The following is a 19,573-nucleotide window of genomic DNA, read 5'->3' as shown; positions in this document are numbered from 1 at the left end:
TTTAGGAGATTAGATGATCATTATGCGTATTATAGAGAATTTACTCTGAGCGCCCCCCACACCCCACTACACCCCACCCCCCTCCTGCCCCAGAGCTCAGTCCTCTCAGCTGACTCGGCTTTGTGGAACACTGTGAAGGGAGTTCTAGGCATATTTTCTAACAAATTACTCACCCTCAACAAACAAGAACAGACTGCACATCTACCTACCTCACACACACAGACACACCATGACTTAATGAAGTGATGAAAGGAGAACCGGACTATAAACACCTGGGGCACTTTCACTGGATTTTAAACCTCAAATTGGTGGACTAAATATTTTGTTCTTGTGGGATTTTTTACATTGTGGATTTTTATAGATATATAAATATATTTTGGGGGTATTCGTAACAAAATGATGAATCAATCACTCTGGAAAGATACAGGCCTCTTTTATCTGTCACATTGAGATTTCCTACTGAAACGTTACCTTTTCACTTTTCACATTCCAACAAACATGTTGTTGATGTGCTCTTAACAACAACAACACACAACTACATTGTGGGTAGAGTGGGTATTAGGATGTGGAGTGGGTATTAGGATGTGGATTTTCAATGTTTCCCTGGAAGACTGAAACTGAACTTTAACCGAAGATGACGGACCTCACTGAAGTATCTGTTTACTCAGAATCCTCTGACATTTACAAGGTGAGGACAGCGACAGCTTGTGTGGGCCTGGAATTCTGGTTTCAATTTTTATGTCAACCTTGTATTTCATGGTGGGAAGTTACTTGGCGTTCCATGTTATACCAATTGTCTTTTCCTTTCCCAGAATGTTTTCTGCAACCCCACGTTTGAGCTTGAGGGTGAGCGTGAGGAGAAAGTGGAAGGATTCAGTTCTGCCAGTACTGTCATGTCCCCAGAGCCAGTAAAGAACCCAGCAGCAAACAGTGAGTCTGACAACCTAGTTTCTCCGTTCCATAACATCATATAACACCGGAGTTGGATATGCAATAGGATTGGTTGTTTCCAGATGCCAAGACCTATTCAATTTGACCTAGTTGTTGTCTACCACAATAGGAAAGTGGAAACAAGAATTCTCTGAGGGACAGGAATGTTACAGCAACTTAAAGTTTCCTCAACCACCAATGTTTTCCTCCCATCTTCCTCCCTGTGCGTGTGTGCTTGTGTTGGTTTGCGTGTGTGTGTGTCCCAGGCCGAGGTGTGTTCAGTGTGTGTGTGATGCGTCTGCGAGGTTTGTGGTGTAGCTGGGGGGCCCTGGTGGTCTCTGTTGCTGCTGTGCTCCTGGTAGCAGCCCTGGGCCTGGCACTGGTGCTCATCTTCACACGTGAGTGATGGGACGGGACGGGGACTGGGACAGTGGGAGGAGTGGGACCACACAGATACTGTAAATCGATGTCATTCTATGGGTGGAACAGTGGGACCTCTGATCCTCAAAAGGAACTGATTACAGAGCATGGTGTACATACATTTCACTCATCTCTCAAACAAAATCTCAACGTCATAGAGACCTACGTAATTATGGACCCAATGTCCTTATTTAAACAAACATTGCCAATTCATACACTATATGCACATCACAAACTTGTGTCGTTCACTAATGTCCTCTTACTCTATCTCTCACTGGGTTCTTCACCCCACAGAACTAAAGGGGCAAAGTGTGGATGGGGAAGTGGTGTCGACCAATCCCCTGGACTTGTTGACTGGAGATGGACTGCCTCGTGGTCTACCCACAACCCCCACCAACCACAGTCAGAGGGACAGTACAGTGGGCCCACAGCCAGCCAGATACCCTACCCCTGAAACTAGTGGGTATTTTTCTACTACAGTTGTATCCATAGGAAAATACTAAGTAATTATATTCCAATGATTGTACCTTACAGATGCATACTTACCTACAAATAGTGTACGTACAACACAGTAATAATACTGTGATACACTACCCTGTACTTTTCTCACTGTCTGTCTGTCTGTCTCAGGATGTGGGGGCGTATTGACAGACTCAGAGGGTAGCTTTAGCTCCCCCAACCACCCTGGGTCGTATCCCCCAGACTCTCTCTGTGTCTGGGTGATCCGGGCGCATCCCCCATCCCTGGTCCAGATCCATGTGTCCTCTCTGACCATAGAAGGACCGTCCCCCTGCCTCTTTGACTGGCTGGAGCTTCAGGAGGAGACGGAGCAACCTTCTGTTGTCACCAGGTGGGTCAAACGCACTGTATCTAAACCTGTTTCGAGGTAGAAGATGCCTCTAATCACAGATCTAGGATCAGATGAACCTATACTGAAGGGGATGTAACATATAGTGACTATGGACACGTTTTACATACTTCTGAACCTAGTGCGTGGCAGCCTCTTGAAAAAGCATCCTCTTTATGATACACTGTGGCAGCTAGGTGGCATACAAGTTCTGTATAGGTAGCAACGCTTTCTACTTTATGTCCCATACGTTTTGTTTTGCAGTTCTGCTGTTCAGGGTTTTTAGGTGAAGAATAACGACACATTATGGTTGCCTTTTGGGGCTGACATTTTAAAAGTTAACGTTTCTCTCCACCCTAGGTTCTGTGGCAACGTGGCACCCCCTACTGTGAACACCAACAGCAGCACTGTGTGGGTGACCTTTCGTTCTGATGGGAGCATTGGAGGCAGTGGCTTCACCGCCCAGTACCACGCCATCCCACCTGAACAGAGTGAGTACTGGGCCAGAGGTAGAATCAACAGGTACACTGAACTGATCTTTGCCTTAGGAAACGGATATGTTCACAGTACATTAACACGTAACATCAGAAACGCGTGTGTGTGTGTGCATCTGTTCTCAGAGAGCTGCTCCAGGGAGGAGTTTATGTGTGACCACGGGCGCTGCATCCTGCCCGTGTCAGTGTGTGATGGTCAGCCCCACTGTCATGACCTCTCTGATGAGGCCAACTGCAGCCACAAGCACAAAGGTAAGAACAGGGTGTGCAGCACAGTACACACTCAGCGTCAGAGTGACTTATCTGCATACACACAGCAGCAACAAGCAAAATAAGGCTGATATGTAAAATGGTAGACTCGCACTGTCATTCGTCTAAGTCCCGTTCATCATGTGGACAAAGTTGTGAGGAAGCCAGGTAATCAATTATAGTAAAAGGGCAATTGTTTGCTTATCTATGCAAAACAAATTATCATCATTTTTGCTATGTTGTTGAACAGAGTGTGGGGGCCAAAAGACTGGACCCTACGGCTACCTGGCGACTCCAAACCACCCAAAGCCTTACCCGCATCAACAGGTACTGTACCTACCTACACCTGGTCTAGCAAACCATCACCAAAATCACCAACATGCATCATATCTAATTGACATACCCAGCCATATAGCCAGAATAGACTTCATGAAATCCTACCATGGTAAATTATGTTTAATTTACTCTTATCTCTCCGTCAGTTGTGCACATGGCGGATCTCTGTCGAGGAGGGTCATGTGATCAGGCTGAGTTTCCTCAACTTCAGTCTGGAGACCCAGGACGTGTGTGAGTTTGACTATGTGGAGGTGCATGATAGTGCTGACAGCGGGACCGGCAGAGTACTCGGACGGTAAAATCTATTATGTCAGCTTCACAATGTGTTCTTTCATACACCAAATCAAGCATAGGTGTTGCATGACACTATACGACACTATATGTGTACCATAAAACATTCCAAACAGTAACAGCACTCTTAATTGAAAAGACGGTGTACTGTAGTAGCCTGTGGTGGGGACTCCGATGGTTGCTAAACTGAGGATGATCACAAACAGATCTGGAATCAGGCTAATTGTACCCTACCGTGCCACAGCCTGTAACACAGTACTACTGTTACTGTACCACAGCCAGCTCTAGCGTTCCTTCTCTATCCTGTCCCAGGTACTGTGGCACTAGCCTGCCTCCTGAGCTGATCTCCTCTGGGCCCCAGATAACCGTGGTGTTTGTGGCTGACGAGGGTGTAGCAGACAGTGGCTTCAACGCTTCCTACCAGGCCATCTCCCTTTCCGAGAGTGAGTCCCCCCCATACACAGAGGGGTAGTGTTCAGTAGGAAAGACTGTAGCGAAAAGTTTAGCAACAATAAACAAGGTTCCATTCAGGTAGTACCTCCCCGTTTCACTCTGTTTCAAAACGTTTCCTTCTTAATGAACACGACCCAGATCGGTCTCCCTGTATCTAGTCTATTATGGCTCTTCTAACGTAGAAAATAAGCCAATTTTTTAAAACATCTAACAGTGGTTTAAGGGATTTGCACTGGAAATATGAGGAGTGGATCACCCGTTTCCTTGTTTGTGACAGGAACATGCAGTCCTCCTCAGTTTGCCTGCAGCAGTGGGGAGTGCCTGCACCAGGAGTGGCTGTGTGATGGCTGGACTGACTGTGCAGATGGGACAGATGAGCACGACTGTGACAACTCAACCTATCCCCCTTTCAGTGAGCCAACAATACACAACACACACATCATATAAACTCAGCAAAAAAAGAAACGGCCCTTTTTCAGGACACTGTCTTTCAAAGATAATTCAGAAAAAAGTCAAATAACTTCACAGATCTTCATTGTAAAGGGTGTAAACACTGTTTCCCATGCTTGTGCAATGAACCATGAACAATTAATGAACATGCAATTAATGAACAGCTTACAGATGGTAGGCAATTAAGGTCACAGTTATGAAAACTTAGGACACTAAAGAAGCCTTTCTACTGACTCTGAAAAACACCTAAAGAAAGATGCCCAGGGTCCCTGCTCATCTGCGTGAACGTGCCTTAGGCATGCTGCAAGGAGGCATGAGGACTGCAGAGGTGGCCAGGGCAATACATTGTGATGTCTGTACTGTGAGACGCCTAAGACAGCGCTACAGGGAGACAGGACGGACAGCTGATCGTCCTCGCAGTGGCAGACCACGTGTAACAACACCTGCACAGGATCGGTACATCTGGACATCACACCTGCGGGACAGGTACGCGATGGCAACAACAATTGCCAGAGTTACACCAGGAACGCACAATCCCTCCATCAGTACTCAGACTGTCCACAATAGGCTGAGAGAGGCTGGACTGAGGGCTTGTAGGTCTGTTGTAAGGCAGGTCCTCACCAGACATCACTGGCAACGTCGCCTTTGGGCACAAACCCACCGTCGCTGGACCAGACAGGACTGTCAAAAAGTGCTCCTCACTGACGAGTAGCAGTTTTGTCTCACCAGGGGTGATGGTCAGATTCACGTTTATCGTCAAAGGAATGAGCGTTACACCGAGGCCTGTACTCTGGAGCAGGATTGATTTGGAGGTGGAGGGTCTGTCATGGTCTGGGGCGGTGTGTCACAGCATCATCGGACTGAGCTTGTTGTCATTGCAGGCAATCTCAACGCTGTGCGTTACAGGGAAGACATCCTCCTCCCTCATGTGTTACCCTTCCTGCAGGCTCATCCTGACATGACCCTCCAGCATGACAATGCCACCAGCCATACTGCTTGTTCTGTGCATGATTTCCTGCAAGACAGGAATGTCAGTGTTCTGCCATGGCCAGCGAAGAGCCCGGATCTCAATCCCATTGAGCATGTCTGTGACCTGTTGGATCGGAGGGTGAGGGCTAGGGCCATTCCCCCCAGAAATGTCCGGGAATTTATAGGTCCCTTGGTGGAAGAGTGGGGTAACATCTCACAGTAAGAACTGGCAAATCTGGCGCAGTCCACGAGGAGGAAATGCACTGCAGTACTTAATGCAGCTGGTGGCCACACCAGATACTGAATGTTACTTTTGATTTTGACTTTGTTCAGGGACACATTATTCCATTTCTGTTAGTCACATGGTTCAGTTTGTGTCAGTTGTTGAATCTTATGTACAAATATTTACACATGTTAAGTTTGCTGAAAATAAACAGTTGACAGTGAGAGGACGTTTCTTTTTTTGCTGAGTTTATTTGTAACACAATTGCTAAGCCTTCAGTAGAATGACTCCATTATGACAGACTAGTAGCCTTTTCTGGATCCGTCTTTCCATGCCTCTCCCCCAGGCTCGTCCTGTGAGCCCATCGAGGTGGAAATGTGCCAGGGCCTGAGCTACAACCTCACCTCCTTCCCCAACATCTGGCTGTCCATTGCTGACCAGAGAGAGGCAGCCACGATGCTCCGCCAGTACATGGTGAGACCGCACACCTGGCCTGTCAACACACAACCACACCGAACAATAGCAATTTCACATGAAATGTATATTTTATTTAATGGGTTTTCAGTTAACTTGAACATTATTTGTAACATAATATAGGTGCATAGCGGTAGAGGCTGCTGAGGGGAGGACGACTCATAGTAATGTCCGTAATGGAATGGTATCAAACACATGGTTTTCATGTATTTGATACCATTCACTACATTCCAGCCATTACACTCGTTTCTACCACGATAAACCAACTACACACTGAAAAATACCATAAATGGGATGTGCAGGACCTCCCTTAAGTGTTTGATTCTGATGGAGCTAGATACTGTATAGCCGCTCTCTAACTCTCTCCTCTGTGGTTATTACTAGGTGCTGACGGAGCTGGCGTGTTTCCAGCCCCTGCGCCGGCTGGTGTGTGGGATGTTCATGCCACACTGCAGCCCTCAGGGTGGGGTGCTGCAGCCCTGCCGGTTAGTGTGCTCCTGGGCAGAGCAGCAGTGTAGTCAGGCCCTGGACGTATTCACCTTCAGCTGGCCCTTCAACTGCCACCTGCTGCCTGACTCCCAAGACCCTATGGAGTGCTCCAGTCCCTGATGCCTCTGTAGCTTAGCACTTGCCCCCTGAATGTGCTACAGTACAACCATAGTAATGAGAGGAAGCCAACACAGGACTGACTAGAAGAACTCTTAAGAATACCATCAAAGCTCCAATCTTTTCAAGGAACCTTGGAGACATGCAATAAAGAATCACAATGTTGCACTCTGCACTCAATATGGTGCTAGCTTTGTACAGCATAATACAGATGTATGGAACAGAACTGGTTGGAGTTTACGTGGGAATAGAAAATAAATGTACATATTAACAAAAGCATTATGTAATTTGACATAGTGTAGCTTGATGTTTTGCAAATGTGTGTGATTGGACCATGCATTTTCTGTATAATGAATTTGACTGAATTATGTTTTCCTTTTCAACAACCAGAGACAATACCTGTATGTTGTACAGTAAATGCACATTTGTTGCACTATATTTATTTCTGCCTGCATGTCATAAAATAATGATTGATCTTGTCCAGAATCCTATGGAAATAACATTTAAAAAAAGGATAGAATCGGAAAACATTTTCTGACACACCCAAAACATTGTGCGTTGCTTTCATAAGGTTAGTGAATGAATGAACTGTTGAGATTTGACCTTTCTAGGGAGTACTGCAGGTTATTATGTCAGCATTATAAAATACAGTGACATTACAATCCAGTGGCTTTGACATGGAAGGTAATTGTTCCTTACATGACCCTACCTGATATCTCATATATTCAATATATCACTTCTGACATTATAAGGGATACATTGACTATAAGAAGTCATCAATTGATCTATAACCCCCAATGATTGATTTCACATATGAAACAAATAATCAATTATTCTATAATCACAAATACACTATACTTTACAAAAAAACAGTATTGATGGCTGGCATGATTGGTTGTCATGGTGGCATGATGAGTTTGAGCGTGTGTTCGAGGGCTACGGCAGTGAGGCCCCACACGCGGTGCTTCCCGTTGCGGATCACGGGCAAGGTGTATCCATATCGCTCACCGGTACGGAAGTTGGTGTATCCCCGATTCTGTGGGCTGCATACGTGGGAGAGCGACAGGGTGAAGATCTCTTCTACCTGAGAGACAAAGGTAAATGTAATTTTAACTCCACATTAGGCGGTAATAGTGTTATTTGAGCCCAAAGGGAAAAAAAAGAGAGTGATTGTAACATTTGAAAAAAATTGTTCTTGTAACTGTACCTCGGCAGGATTTGGCTTGAAAGACAGCGCCTCCAGGGGGCCGAGGTTGGCCAGTACAGGGGCTATCATCATTCCAGACTGAGAGAAAATGTGCCATGATTAGAAAAAGCAGCAGATTAACAATTTACATAGTGAAGACATACTCATATTAAGAAATGTTTCACTGAAAGAATACTACCCATCTCAAATGGTGTAGAGCAGAGGGGAGCTACTAACTGTCAGTGCGTCACACAGAAAGGGATGGGGATCATGAAGGATTATGGGTAGGGTTAAGGTCCTCACCATATCCCTGAGTGGTTTCAGCACGCCCCACACTTGGTTTGTTGCCACAGTGACGCCCAGTTCCTCACCAGCTTCTCGCAGGGCGGTGTCCACAACGTCCTTGTCCGAGGGGTCACGCTTGCCCCCTGCAAAACTGGACATTCACACAGCACTGTCAATTTCCAGCCTTATGTATTACGTCATACATTCATTTACATGACAATATTGTCAAAACACACTAATAAAGTTGTCAATTTCAGAGTAATTAAGTTCTGTCATATGACATATGTCAAACATGAAATACCCCAAAGCAGTGGGAATGGTGCAGGAGTCTGTGGTTACCTGACATCACCCTTGTGTCTGCCCTTCAGTGCTGTGGATCTGAGGGTAAAGAGGAAGGCGGGCTCTCCCTCCACGGAGCAAAGAGAGACCAGCACGGACGCCCACTTCCCCTGGGCCTCACTGGACCCCCTCTTCCCCTGGACGTCCTTCTCATAAAGAGCCACGTTAGGCCCCAGGCTCTGCCGGCAACGCACCTCATTCACCAGTGAAAGGCACTCCCTCAGAGGACCCACTGGGCAGGAGGCAGCAGCCTGGCGCAGGCCGCGGCTCTGGAGTGAAAGGCATCTCTGGGGATCCACAGTCCACAGTTTGGGTGTGGACGCAAGCAGTCTGTGAAAAATGTCCTTGCCACTTTGAACAGGACTGTAACTATTACTTTTAACACTGAATGTGACATTCACCTTCTCCTCAGAAGATAAACGTTGGCTACCATTGTCAGTTTGCCTTCTTTGTAGAAGGCACTTGAGGTCACTAAAACATTCAGGGACTTTAGAATTGTCCAAATGTTCCAATAAAGTGGTTTTCCAAGGGTCACATGCTACAAGCACCGGCAGTCGTGGTGTACGTTTCAAAGAAACAAAGCTAGAGTCCTGAGACAATTGAGGGCGGTTGGGAGGGGTGGCTTTTAGTAAGGGGTGTTGAGGTGCAGCGTTTAGGAGACAACTCCCACAACAGGAGGTGCCTCTGCTAACAAGTTGTGAAGAAATGGCTGAAGAGAGGGATACTGCCTCCTCCCCTCCATCCCCCTGACAGAGATGTCTCCCTGTTTTGGGTCCAGTCCACCTCTGACAGGCGTGCTCAGGTAGGGCAGGCACGTTGGGGTCTCTGCCAGACAGCTGCAGGGGTCTGTGTGTCCTGACAGGGTATGTCAAGGCCAGAATCTGTGGACTCCTGAACATTCTAGAAAACAGAGATGAGACAAAATAATAATTTCCATTGCTCCACTAAACAAGGCTCAATGGTTATGTTAATTTTTAAAAGTAAGCCTATTTTGACATGAGTACAGTACAAAGAAATAGGTTTTCCTCACTCTTCACTGCAGCGGTTCTCAAACCGCTCCTCGGGGATCTCCCGCAGCTCATGAATTTCCACTGCTAGCACATCTGATTCAAGTTGCCAATTAATCATGCCCTTTACTAACTTAAGGGAATCAGGTGTGCTAACGTTACTTCGGGGCTACAATATAATTGTGACACGTCTGGTGGTCCCCGAGGTGAGCTTTGAGAACAGTTATTCAAGACTACTGCAATACAAAGAAAACAAAAAGCATAACATTGTGCAATCTTAAATGACCTTTCTGTTGCTAACATTGTGCAACTACGCTGAAAGTTCAAGCTGCTGTCTGCTAATGTTAGCTGCTAGCACAATGCAAACTCGATCTGGCAAATGGCTAGCTAACGTTAGTTTTATAACCAACGCTATTCAAGGTTACGTTAGTTAGCTAGTTAAGTTTCTTACCTGTCAGCTACTTTCAAAATGGTTTAAAGTTAACGTTAGTTATTATCAAAGTTGTCAAACAAATCCAATTCGGGTCTAGCTGTCTATAGCTAACGTTGCCGTTCTAGCTAGTGAGGCAATGTTCCCAAGCTGTCAAAAACATTTTGCTAGCAAGTTTTCGCATGCAACTAGTACGAACAAATAAAGTTAATCACATCTCACAAGGATCCCAATCTTATTCCAGGTCCGGTAAGAAACGGAGGTTAATGAAACCCCCGGTGCACATCCCTAAACAACTAAAATGTATATTACATAGCGCTGACAACTGACCTTGAATATCGACAGCTAGCTACTGCGCCAGTACCCAATATGTCGCTGAAAAAGCTTCATGCCAATCACTTGCCCTTACAAGGTGAAACGTTATCACCATTTAGAGTTGCCATACCACAAATAATATAAGGCCTGTCAAACCATTAACTACATATAAACGTGTATGACGTTAAGATTTACAAAAGAAAATAGCTAGGACAATACTAATTTCTTATTTGAAGCAGGGCAATTCCACGGTGACAGAATTTCTAGGAGACTCAGATTTTTCACTTAATGTATGCCATTCAAAAACCATTGCCTTTAAAAGTTTAACAAACCATACAACTCACAGGAGTGAGAATGACTACTTTGAACAATTTACACTAATATTTTACAAAACATTTACTGGAAGAACTGGGCAGATGCAAAGTTTGGTAACAGAATTTCTGTAAAATCTCCTTTTATCAACAAAAAAATTATTGACCATGTTTTCCAAGAACTCTGTTAACCCATTTGTTCTCAAATCTTCCCCAACCTTGCCACAATGCAAATGTTATGCCATAACCTTGGCATGTAATAATTTTTGTTTTGATATATATATATATAAGTCCCTTTTTCAGGACCCTGTTTTCCAAAGATAACTTGTAAAAATCCAAATAACTAAACAGATCTACAGGTCTGTGTGTGATTTCCTGCAAGACAGGAATGTCAGTGTTCTGCCATGGCCAGCGAAGAGCCCGGATCTCATTGAGCATGTCTGGGACCTGTTGGATCGGAGGGGGAGGGCTAGGGCCATTCCCCCCCCCCCCCCCCCCCCCAGAAATGTCCCGGAACTTTCAGGTCCCTTGGTGGAAGAGTGGGGTAACATCTCACAGCATCTCATGCCCAAGAACGCAAAGGCAACCTGCCTAAATGACTACAGACCTGTAGCACTCAAGTCTGTAGCCATGAAGTGCTTTGGAAGGTTGGTAATGGCTCACATCAACACCATTATCCCAGAAAGCCTAGACCCACTCCAATTTGCATACCGCCCAAATGGATCCACAGATGATGCAATCTCTATTGCACCCCACACTGCCCTTTCAAACCTGGACAAAAGGAACACTTACGTGAGAATGCTATTCATTGACTACAGCTCAGCGTTCAACACCGTATTACCCTCAAAGCTCATCACTAAGCTAAGGATCCTGGGACTAAACACCTCCCTCTGCAACTGGATCCTGGACTTCCTGACGGGCCGCCCCCCAGGTGGTGAGGGTAGGCAGCAACACATCTGCCACGCTGATCCTCAACACTGGAGCTTCCCAGGGGTGCGTGCTCAGTCCCCTCCTGTACTCCCTGTTCACCCACGACTGCATGACCAGGCACGACTCCAACACCATCATTAAGTTTGCAGATGACACAACAGTGGTCACCGACAATGACGAGACAGCCTAAAGGGAGGAAGTCAGAGACCTGGCCGGGTGGTGCCAGAATAACAACCTATCCCTCAACGTAACCAAGACTAAGGAGATGATTGTGGACTACAGGAAAAGGAGGACCGAGCACGCCCCCATTCTCATCTACGGAGCTGTCGTGGAGCAGGTTGAGAGCTTCAAGTTCCTTGGTGTCCACATCAACAACAAACTAGAACGGTTCAAACACACCAAGACAGTCGTGAAGAGGGCACCACAAAGCCTATCCCCCCTCAGGAAACTAAAAAGATTTGGCATGGGTCCTGAGATCCTCAAAAGGTTCTACAGCTGCAACATCGAGAGCATCCTGACCGGTTGCATCACTGCCTGTTACCGCAATTGCTCGGCCTCTGACCGCAAGGCACTTCAGAGGGTAGTGCGTAGGGCTCAGTTCTCTCTACTACCGTTTTACATTTACATTTACATTTTAGTCATTTAGCAGACGCTCTTATCCAGAGCGACTTACAGTAGTGAATGCATACATTTCATTTTTTTTTTGTACTAACACATGGCAAGCGGTACCGGAGTGCCAAGTCTAGGACAAAAAGGCTTCTCAACAGTTTTTACCCCCAAGTCGTAAGACTCCTGAACAGGTAATCAAATAGCTACCCAGACTATTTGCATTGTGTGCCCCCCCACCCCAACCCCTCCTTTTACGCTGCTGCTACTCTCTGTTTATCATATATGCATAGTCACTTCAACTATACATTCATGTACATACTAGCTCAATTTGGCCGACCAACCAGTGCTCCAGCACAGTGGCTAACCGGGCTATCTGCATTGTGTCCCACCCGACAACCCCTCTTTCACTCTACTGCTACTCTCTGTTCATCATATATGCATAGTCACTTTAACCATATCTACATGTACATACTACCTCAACCAGCCTGACTAACCGGTGTCTGTATGTAGCCTCGCTACTTTTATAGCCTCACTACTGTATATAGCCTGTCTTTTTACTGTTTTATTTCTTTACCTACCTATTGTTCACCTAATACCTTTTTTGCACTATTGGTTAGAGCCAGTAAGTAAGCATTTCACTGTAAGGTCTACACCTGTTGTATTCAGCGCACGTGACAAATAAACTTAGATTTTATTTGATTTGAAGATGTGTCGAAGCCTTTGAGCCCAACAAATGGCAGGCTACCCCACCCAAATCCAGAGGCCTTGAAGCCACCTCCTGCTGTTCAGGGCCATCCACTGGAATTTTATACAAGTCATCTGCTGCACTGCTGCTTGGAGTCGTCCCCCCCCGAGCTTTCGCACTCCTGCACACAGGGCGAGTGGCTCTGAACGAACTTACAAAGGCTAGCCCCAAGTCGTTATATATACTGCTCAAAAAAATAAAGGGAACACTTAAACAACACAATGTAACTCCAAGTCAATCACACTTCTATGAAATCAAACTGTCCACTTAGGAAGCAACACTGATTGACAATAAATGTCACATGCTGTTGTGCAAATGGAATAGACAACAGGTGGAAGTTATAGGCAATTAGCAAGACACCCCCAATAAAGGAGTGGTTCTGCAGGTGGTGACCACAACAGACCACTTCTCAGTTCCTATGCTTCCTGGCTGATGTTTTGGTAACTTTTGAATGCTGGCGGTGCTTTCACTCTAGTGGTAGCATGAGACGGAGTCTACAACCCACACAAGTGGCTCAGGTAGTGCAGCTCATCCAGGATGGCACATCAATGCGAGCTGTGGCAAGAAGGTTTGCTGTGTCTGTCAGCGTAGTGTCCAGAGCATGGAGGCGCTACCAGGAGACAGGCCAGTACATCAGGAGACATGGAGGAGGCCGTAGGAGGGCAACAACCCAGCAGCAGAACCGCTACCTCCGCCTTTGTGCAAAGAGGAGCAGGAAGAGCACTGCCAGAGCCCTGCAAAATGACCTCCAGCAGGCCACAAATGTGCATGTGTCTGCTCAAACGGTCAGAAACAGACTCCATGAGGGTGGTATGAGGGCCCGACGTCCACAGGTGGGGGTTGTGTTTACAGCCCAACACCGTGCAGGACATTTGGCATTTGCCAGAGAACACCAAGATTGGCAAATTCGCCACTGGCGCCCTGTGCTCTTCACAGATGAAAGCAGGTTCACACTGAGCACATGTGACAGAGTCTGGAGACGCCGTGGAGAACGTTCTGCTGCCTGCAACATCCTCCAGCATGACCGGTTTGGCGGTGGGTCAGTCATGGTGTGGGGTGGCATTTCTTTGGGGGGCCGCACAGCCCTCCATGTGCTCGCCAGAGGTAGCCTGACTGCCATTAGGTACCGAGATGAGATCCTCAGACCCCTTGTGAGACCATATGCTGGTGCGGTTGGCCCTGGGTTCCTCCTAATGCAAGACAATACTAGACCTCATGTGGCTGGAGTGTGTCAGCAGTTCCTGCAAGAGGAAGGCATTGATGCTATGGACTGGCCCGCCCGTTCCCCAGACCTGAATCCAATTGAGCACATCTGGGACATCATGTCTCGCTCCATCCACCAATGCCACGTTGCACCACAGACTGTCCAGGAGTTGGTGGATGCTTTAGTCCAGGTCTGGGAGGGGTTCCCTCAGGAGACCATCCGCCACCTCATCAGGAGCATGCCCAGGCGTTGTAGGGAGGTCATACAGGCACGTGGAGGCCACACACACTACTGAGCCTCATTTTGACTTGTTTTAAGGACATTACATCAAAGTTGGATCAGCCTGTAGTGTGGTTTTCCACTTTAATTTTGAGTGTGACTCCAAATCCAGACCTCCATGGGTTGATAAATTGGATTTCCATTGATTATTTTTGTGTGATTTTGTTGTCAGCACATTCAACTATGTAAAGAAAAAAGTATTTAATAAGATTATTTCTTTCATTCAGATCTAGGATGTGTTAAGTGTTCCCTTTATTTTTTTGAGCAGTGTAGTTCCTGTAGTGTTTGTAAACACCCTGGTAGGTTGATTAATAACCTGAACCAGATTACAGGCACTGGTTACAGTGAGAAGCTTCCTCTTGAGCGGACTTTCCTCTAGGATCAGATTATACAAATATTGACAGAAAACCAGTCAATATTAAGGTCCCCAAGAAAGTAGACCTCTGTTAACATCACATACACTATCAAGCATTTCACACATATTATTTAGATACTGACTGTTAGCACTTGGTGGCCTATAGAAATACCCCAAAAGAAAAGGCAGTGTATTTTTTTAAACAAGAACTAGGCTATTTATATCCACAGAGAAGGTGAAAATGTGGTTCCTTCTTGTAGAAGATGAAAAACCTGTTGGTCTACCTCCTTGATATTATTTAAAAAATGTAGACAACTGAGGCAGGCCTGCAACTACAGTGTTTCTGCTTCATCAATGTGACTGTGCCATTTTTTACATTCATTTTTATTTAACCTTTATTTAACTTGGCAAGTCAATTAAGAACAAATTCTTATTTACAATGACAGCCTACCCCGGCCAAACCCTCACATCAGATAGAATGTTTTGGAAACTCCTTACCGGTCTTACCTGTTTTTCCTGCCTTGACCAAGCCCAGCCCTTTTTGGTTTTAACCAGCATGCTGTGTCATTTGGGAAGCATTGGCAGTCTTACTTAGAATGACTGTGGTCCACTCTATCTCCAGGACCTACATTTCCCACCACCATGGCCGCTGCCGCATGGCCTGAGGAGGAGTTTGTGTGCTCTGTCTGTCTGGAGACGCTACGTGACCCTGCCACGCTGCCCTGTGGTCACACCTACTGCCTGTCCTGCATCCAGGGGCACTGGGACCGGAATGAGGCCAAGGGTCAGTGTAACTGCCCCCAGTGTAGACAGGTCTTCACCCCACGACCCTCTCTGGCCAAGAGCACAGTGCTAGTGGAGGCCATGGAGAAACTGAGAAGAAAGGGTATCCAGGAGCATCCCTACCTCTCCATCTCGTCTGCCCCACCATCCATGCCTGTCTACCTGGAGGTGTGTGTGGACACAGGCCTTCGCCAAGGGGGGATGTACCCCCAGCTGCCAGTCATCAGCCACAGGCTTTGCCCTCAACACCAGCGGCCCCTAGAGCTCTACTGCCATGACGATAAGGAATGTGTGTGTGACGAGTGTTGTCGTCATGGACACAAGGGCCACCGTGTGGTTAAGCCAGATGAGGAGAGGAAGGAGAGACAGGTAAAGAACCATGACTGTGTGTTTTTTCTGTTGCCACAACTATTTTATTTGAATATAACGATATCATTTGAATTTGATAAAATACTGGGTGCTTGAGAGAATCCTGTGTTTCTGTATACTGTGTCCCTATGTGCAGAGGGAGCTAGTTCCGATGCAGGCCGAGACACAGAGGAGGATCCAAGAGATGGAGAAGGAACTCAAGGAGTTCCCACAAGCTGCCCAGCTCCACAAAGTAAGGAAACCCCTCATCAATGGCAGTATGAGTAAAATATGTTGTGGTTACATCATTTGTTGTCAGAGCCTAGTAGTTAGTCACAGTTTCATAACACACTGTCCCCTCTTTCACTTCCTCCTCGTCTCTCCCCTTCTATCCATCCCTCCATTTTTGCTTTGCTTCTCTCAATGTCTGTGTCCTCTCTCTTCTCAGTGCTCAGTCCAGGCCCTACAGAAGGAGGGTGTGGAGCTCTTCTCTGAGCTGGTGAAGAGTGTGGAGCTGATGGGTACCCAGGTCAGGGAGCTGCTTTGTACCCATGAGGCCTCCATGGGCAGCCGGTCTGAGGGCCACATCCATAAACTGGAGCAGGAGCTGGCCCAGCTCCGCAGGAAAGACCAGGAACTCAGCAGACTGGCCAGCATGCAGGATCACATCTGCTTCTTAAAGGTACAAGGGGACAAGATAATGGGATTGAGATGACAGTTTAATTCAGACAAGTGCCAATGACCATCCTCACCACCAGGTGTTATTGTCTTAATCTATCGTCTTTCACAGAATTTCTTCACCCTGGAGCCCCTCACACAGAATGGGGGCAGAGAGGGGGTAGGGCTGGGTGAGCAGGCCCTTGTGTCTGAGATTCAAACCGTGATGGGAGAGCTAAGAGATGGACTACAGGATCTCTGTAAATCCAGCATGGCCAAGATCTTCCGAACTGGTGAGTCCATGGGCGTTTTCAATGGCCTGAAACATATACAGGGAAATTAGGACCTGTTTTACTATTTTCCAGTATATGCTTCTTAATATTACTGAAACTGTTTTCTTGCTTGTAGTGAATGATGCCACTCTTAGTCCGTCTCAGTTGTACAGTGGTCAAGCTGCAGGGAACGGAGCATCTACTGACAACAATCAGGTGGCTACACAAAACACAGGTAAGCATCTACAAGTCATGTAAAAAGAAAACAAAGAAAGGTGCAGTTGCCATTTCCTATCAGAATGTTAGTCTTTTTATATTTGTATTAATCTCCCTGCAGCTTCCGAGGTGCCATCAAACCCTCGACTGAACACAGGTAAATGTTTCATTCAGTCTTTGAGAAGTATGAGAAGATTATCAAGTACATAACCTTTAATAACAGACTAAAGATGCGTTCCCCTTGTTGCATGTTAGTATGTGAAATAACATCAAACCCTTCACCTCTACCTCCACCTAGCCGATTAAACTCAACTCCACGGAGTTGAGCGGCGACTAGTGTCGGCGGACTGGAGCTCCGACGTCACATATAGACGTTTTTATTTAAAAAAGACTGATTTCAGCTCCCAGAGAATAGCCCGCAATTACACACATTGTGCGCTATTCTTTGGGTGCTGAAATCAGTCGTTTTTGATAAAAACGTCATTTTATGTGACATTGGAGCTCCAGTCCACCCATACTCAACTCGATCATAAATCGTTGAGTTTAGTCGGCTACCTCCACCTAGACCTCAAGGTAAATGCATTATGAGTATTCTGAAAAAAGTTAAAGTTTCAGAATAACCGTAAAAACAGCCTTATTTTCTCACCTCTATTGCTTTTCTTTAGTGAATGAGGTGACATCAACAAACTTTCTACGTCAACCTCCATTACCTCCAACTGGATCTCAAGATGAATGTATAAACAGCAGTCTGAGGATGTTTCAGTGTAGTTCCAAAGTTTGCATTAAAATGCAAATAAAATGTTGACATTAGACATTTTTATTTTCTCTCACTTTTAGTGAACCAGGTGACCACTGTTGGTTTGGCAAACCCAGAGCCGAAAACCAGAGAACAAATGCTCAAATGTGAGTACCCTTTTTACTGCTTTCCACCCTTTAAATAGTAATAGAAATGTAGCCAAATTCACCATTGAAGCGTCTTCAGATCTTCAGACAACAAAAGTGAGTGTGGACTACAAAGGAAGACAATAGCATCACCAGTCTTCCTGTATTTCTCCATGTAGTTTGCTTAAATCCGACATTCGACCCCAACACTGCGTACCGCCACCTGAAACTGGGTGATGGGGATCGTAAAGCCACTCTGAAAGCAGAGAAGCAGAACCAGCCGGAGCACCCCGACCGTTTCATCTACTGGAGACAGATACTGTGCAGGGAGCCCCTGGCTGGAAGCCCTTACTACTGGGAGACAGAGTGGACGGGCCAGAAGGTGTGTTATTACTGGCATAGAAATATAATTACTGGAAGGGACCCAGTGTCCCAGGCTACGACCACGCTTGACTCGAACACTCATGCGTACACACCAGTGGAGGCTGCTGAGGGGAGGACGGCTCATAATAATGGCTGGAATGGAGTCGATGGAATGTTATCAACCACATGTGTTTGATACCATTCCATTTGCCTCATTCCAGACATTATTATGAGCCGTCCTCCCCTCAGCAGCCTCTACTGGTACACACTCAATCTAATTATATTTCTATGGTTGCTCCCTCGTCATTAAGATCACATCAACTTATGTTATGTTCTTGAGAGGTGCCCTTGATTTGAATCTATCATCAATTGACTAGTTTTCACTATTTTGGCTATGAGTATTTTACTTCGTTTTTATTGTTTGTCACTCAGATCACTATCGGCGTGGCCTACAGAGACTTGAGCAGGAAGGAGGCTGACGACAGCAGCAGGCTGGGCTACAACGAGCAGTCTTGGAGCCTGAACTGGTCTGGGACGGGCTTCTCCATGTGGCACGCTGGGAAGGAGACCCAGCTAAGTTCAACCAAGGCTCGCAGGCTGGGGGTGTACCTGGACCAACATGAAGGAGTACTGGCCTTCTACAGGATCTCCAACAACCAGGCCCATCTCATCCATTCCCTCCAGACAGATTTTACTGGCCCCCTCTATCCCGGGTTCCGCTTCTGGTCAGGGGTTGGGGCGTCTGTGACTCTATGTCAACTGGACTAGGCTGGCATCTGGTCGTTCAGATCCATTCTGGAAGCCATGAGAAGGAAGTCAGCAATGACAATACAGTGCTCAGTGCTTAACAACAGTTTATAGAACTGATAGGAAAGTTCCAGTATTAGATGCTGATTTGCTGATAGCTTGTTCCAGCCATATCTCAGCTGCTGTCCTATTGTCATGTGCCCTTTTGGATTGTGAGAATTATATTCAAATGCATGATAAAAAATAAGCATAAACAAAGTTGATTCAGCTGAATTTGAATTGTTTTCAAAATGCCAGTAGTAGCTTTCCACATAGGAAGAGCAACACTGGAATACCTGTCACTCATTTGCCCACTGTTCTTATTTTCTCCTGGTTTGAGATAAGATTTGGCCCACCAGCCCACAATGCACTGTCATGACAATGATCTTTTGAGCTTACAGTGCATTCTGAAACTATTCAGACCCATTGACTTTTTCCACATTTTGTTACGTTACAGCCTTATTCTAAAATTGATTAAGTTTTTTCCTCAATCTACACACAATACCCCATAATGACTAAGCAAAAACAG

General features: G+C 46.1%; 3 protein-coding genes across 10 annotated transcripts; 2 read left to right on the top strand and 1 right to left on the bottom strand.

Moving 5' to 3' along the window:
- Positions 1–66: 66 nt before the first annotated feature.
- LOC115163144 (membrane frizzled-related protein) lies at positions 67–7,184 on the top strand. Its single transcript, XM_029714796.1, has 13 exons — positions 67–688; positions 813–930; positions 1,197–1,328; positions 1,645–1,809; positions 1,981–2,200; positions 2,558–2,688; positions 2,818–2,943; positions 3,191–3,267; positions 3,423–3,571; positions 3,880–4,010; positions 4,298–4,432; positions 6,009–6,136; positions 6,521–7,184. Exons 1-13 carry the CDS (start codon positions 635–637, stop codon positions 6,743–6,745), a joined length of 1,791 nt encoding a protein of 596 aa, XP_029570656.1. The 5' UTR covers positions 67–634; the 3' UTR covers positions 6,746–7,184.
- On the bottom strand, positions 7,147–10,412 carry nudt8 (nudix hydrolase 8). Of its 5 annotated transcripts, XM_029714797.1 has the most exons (6): positions 10,205–10,313; positions 9,583–9,795; positions 8,553–9,452; positions 8,232–8,364; positions 7,950–8,027; positions 7,147–7,826 (listed from the first exon to the last, which is right to left on the bottom strand). In XM_029714797.1, the coding sequence occupies exons 2-6, from the start codon at positions 9,678–9,680 to the stop codon at positions 7,641–7,643; spliced, it is 1,395 nt and encodes a 464-aa protein (XP_029570657.1). In that variant the 5' UTR covers positions 9,681–9,795; positions 10,205–10,313; the 3' UTR covers positions 7,147–7,640. The 5 variants fall into 5 exon arrangements, with proteins under 5 accessions (XP_029570657.1, XP_029570662.1, XP_029570658.1 ...); XM_029714802.1 differs by lacking the exons at positions 9,583–9,795; positions 10,205–10,313 and adding an exon at positions 10,320–10,412; XM_029714798.1 differs by lacking the exon at positions 9,583–9,795 and having other exon boundaries at positions 10,205–10,326.
- Positions 9,682–19,272, top strand: ftr86 (finTRIM family, member 86). 4 transcript variants are annotated; one of them, XM_029714793.1, is made up of 11 exons: positions 9,682–9,765; positions 15,360–15,889; positions 16,011–16,121; positions 16,317–16,550; positions 16,659–16,818; positions 16,934–17,032; positions 17,135–17,170; positions 17,679–17,747; positions 17,851–17,916; positions 18,075–18,277; positions 18,691–19,272. In XM_029714793.1, the coding sequence occupies exons 2-11, from the start codon at positions 15,380–15,382 to the stop codon at positions 19,024–19,026; spliced, it is 1,824 nt and encodes a 607-aa protein (XP_029570653.1). In that variant the 5' UTR covers positions 9,682–9,765; positions 15,360–15,379; the 3' UTR covers positions 19,027–19,272. The 4 variants fall into 4 exon arrangements, with proteins under 4 accessions (XP_029570653.1, XP_029570654.1, XP_029570652.1 ...); XM_029714794.1 differs by lacking the exon at positions 9,682–9,765 and having other exon boundaries at positions 15,302–15,889; positions 16,026–16,121; XM_029714792.1 differs by lacking the exon at positions 9,682–9,765 and having other exon boundaries at positions 15,302–15,889.
- Positions 19,273–19,573: the final 301 nt, after the last annotated feature.

Source organism: Salmo trutta, chromosome 26 (assembly GCF_901001165.1).
Source record: "Salmo trutta chromosome 26, fSalTru1.1, whole genome shotgun sequence".
Lineage (NCBI taxonomy): Eukaryota > Metazoa > Chordata > Actinopteri > Salmoniformes > Salmonidae > Salmo > Salmo trutta.
Note: the sequence above shows the minus strand (reverse complement) of the source record. Positions and strands in the feature narration are given on the sequence as shown.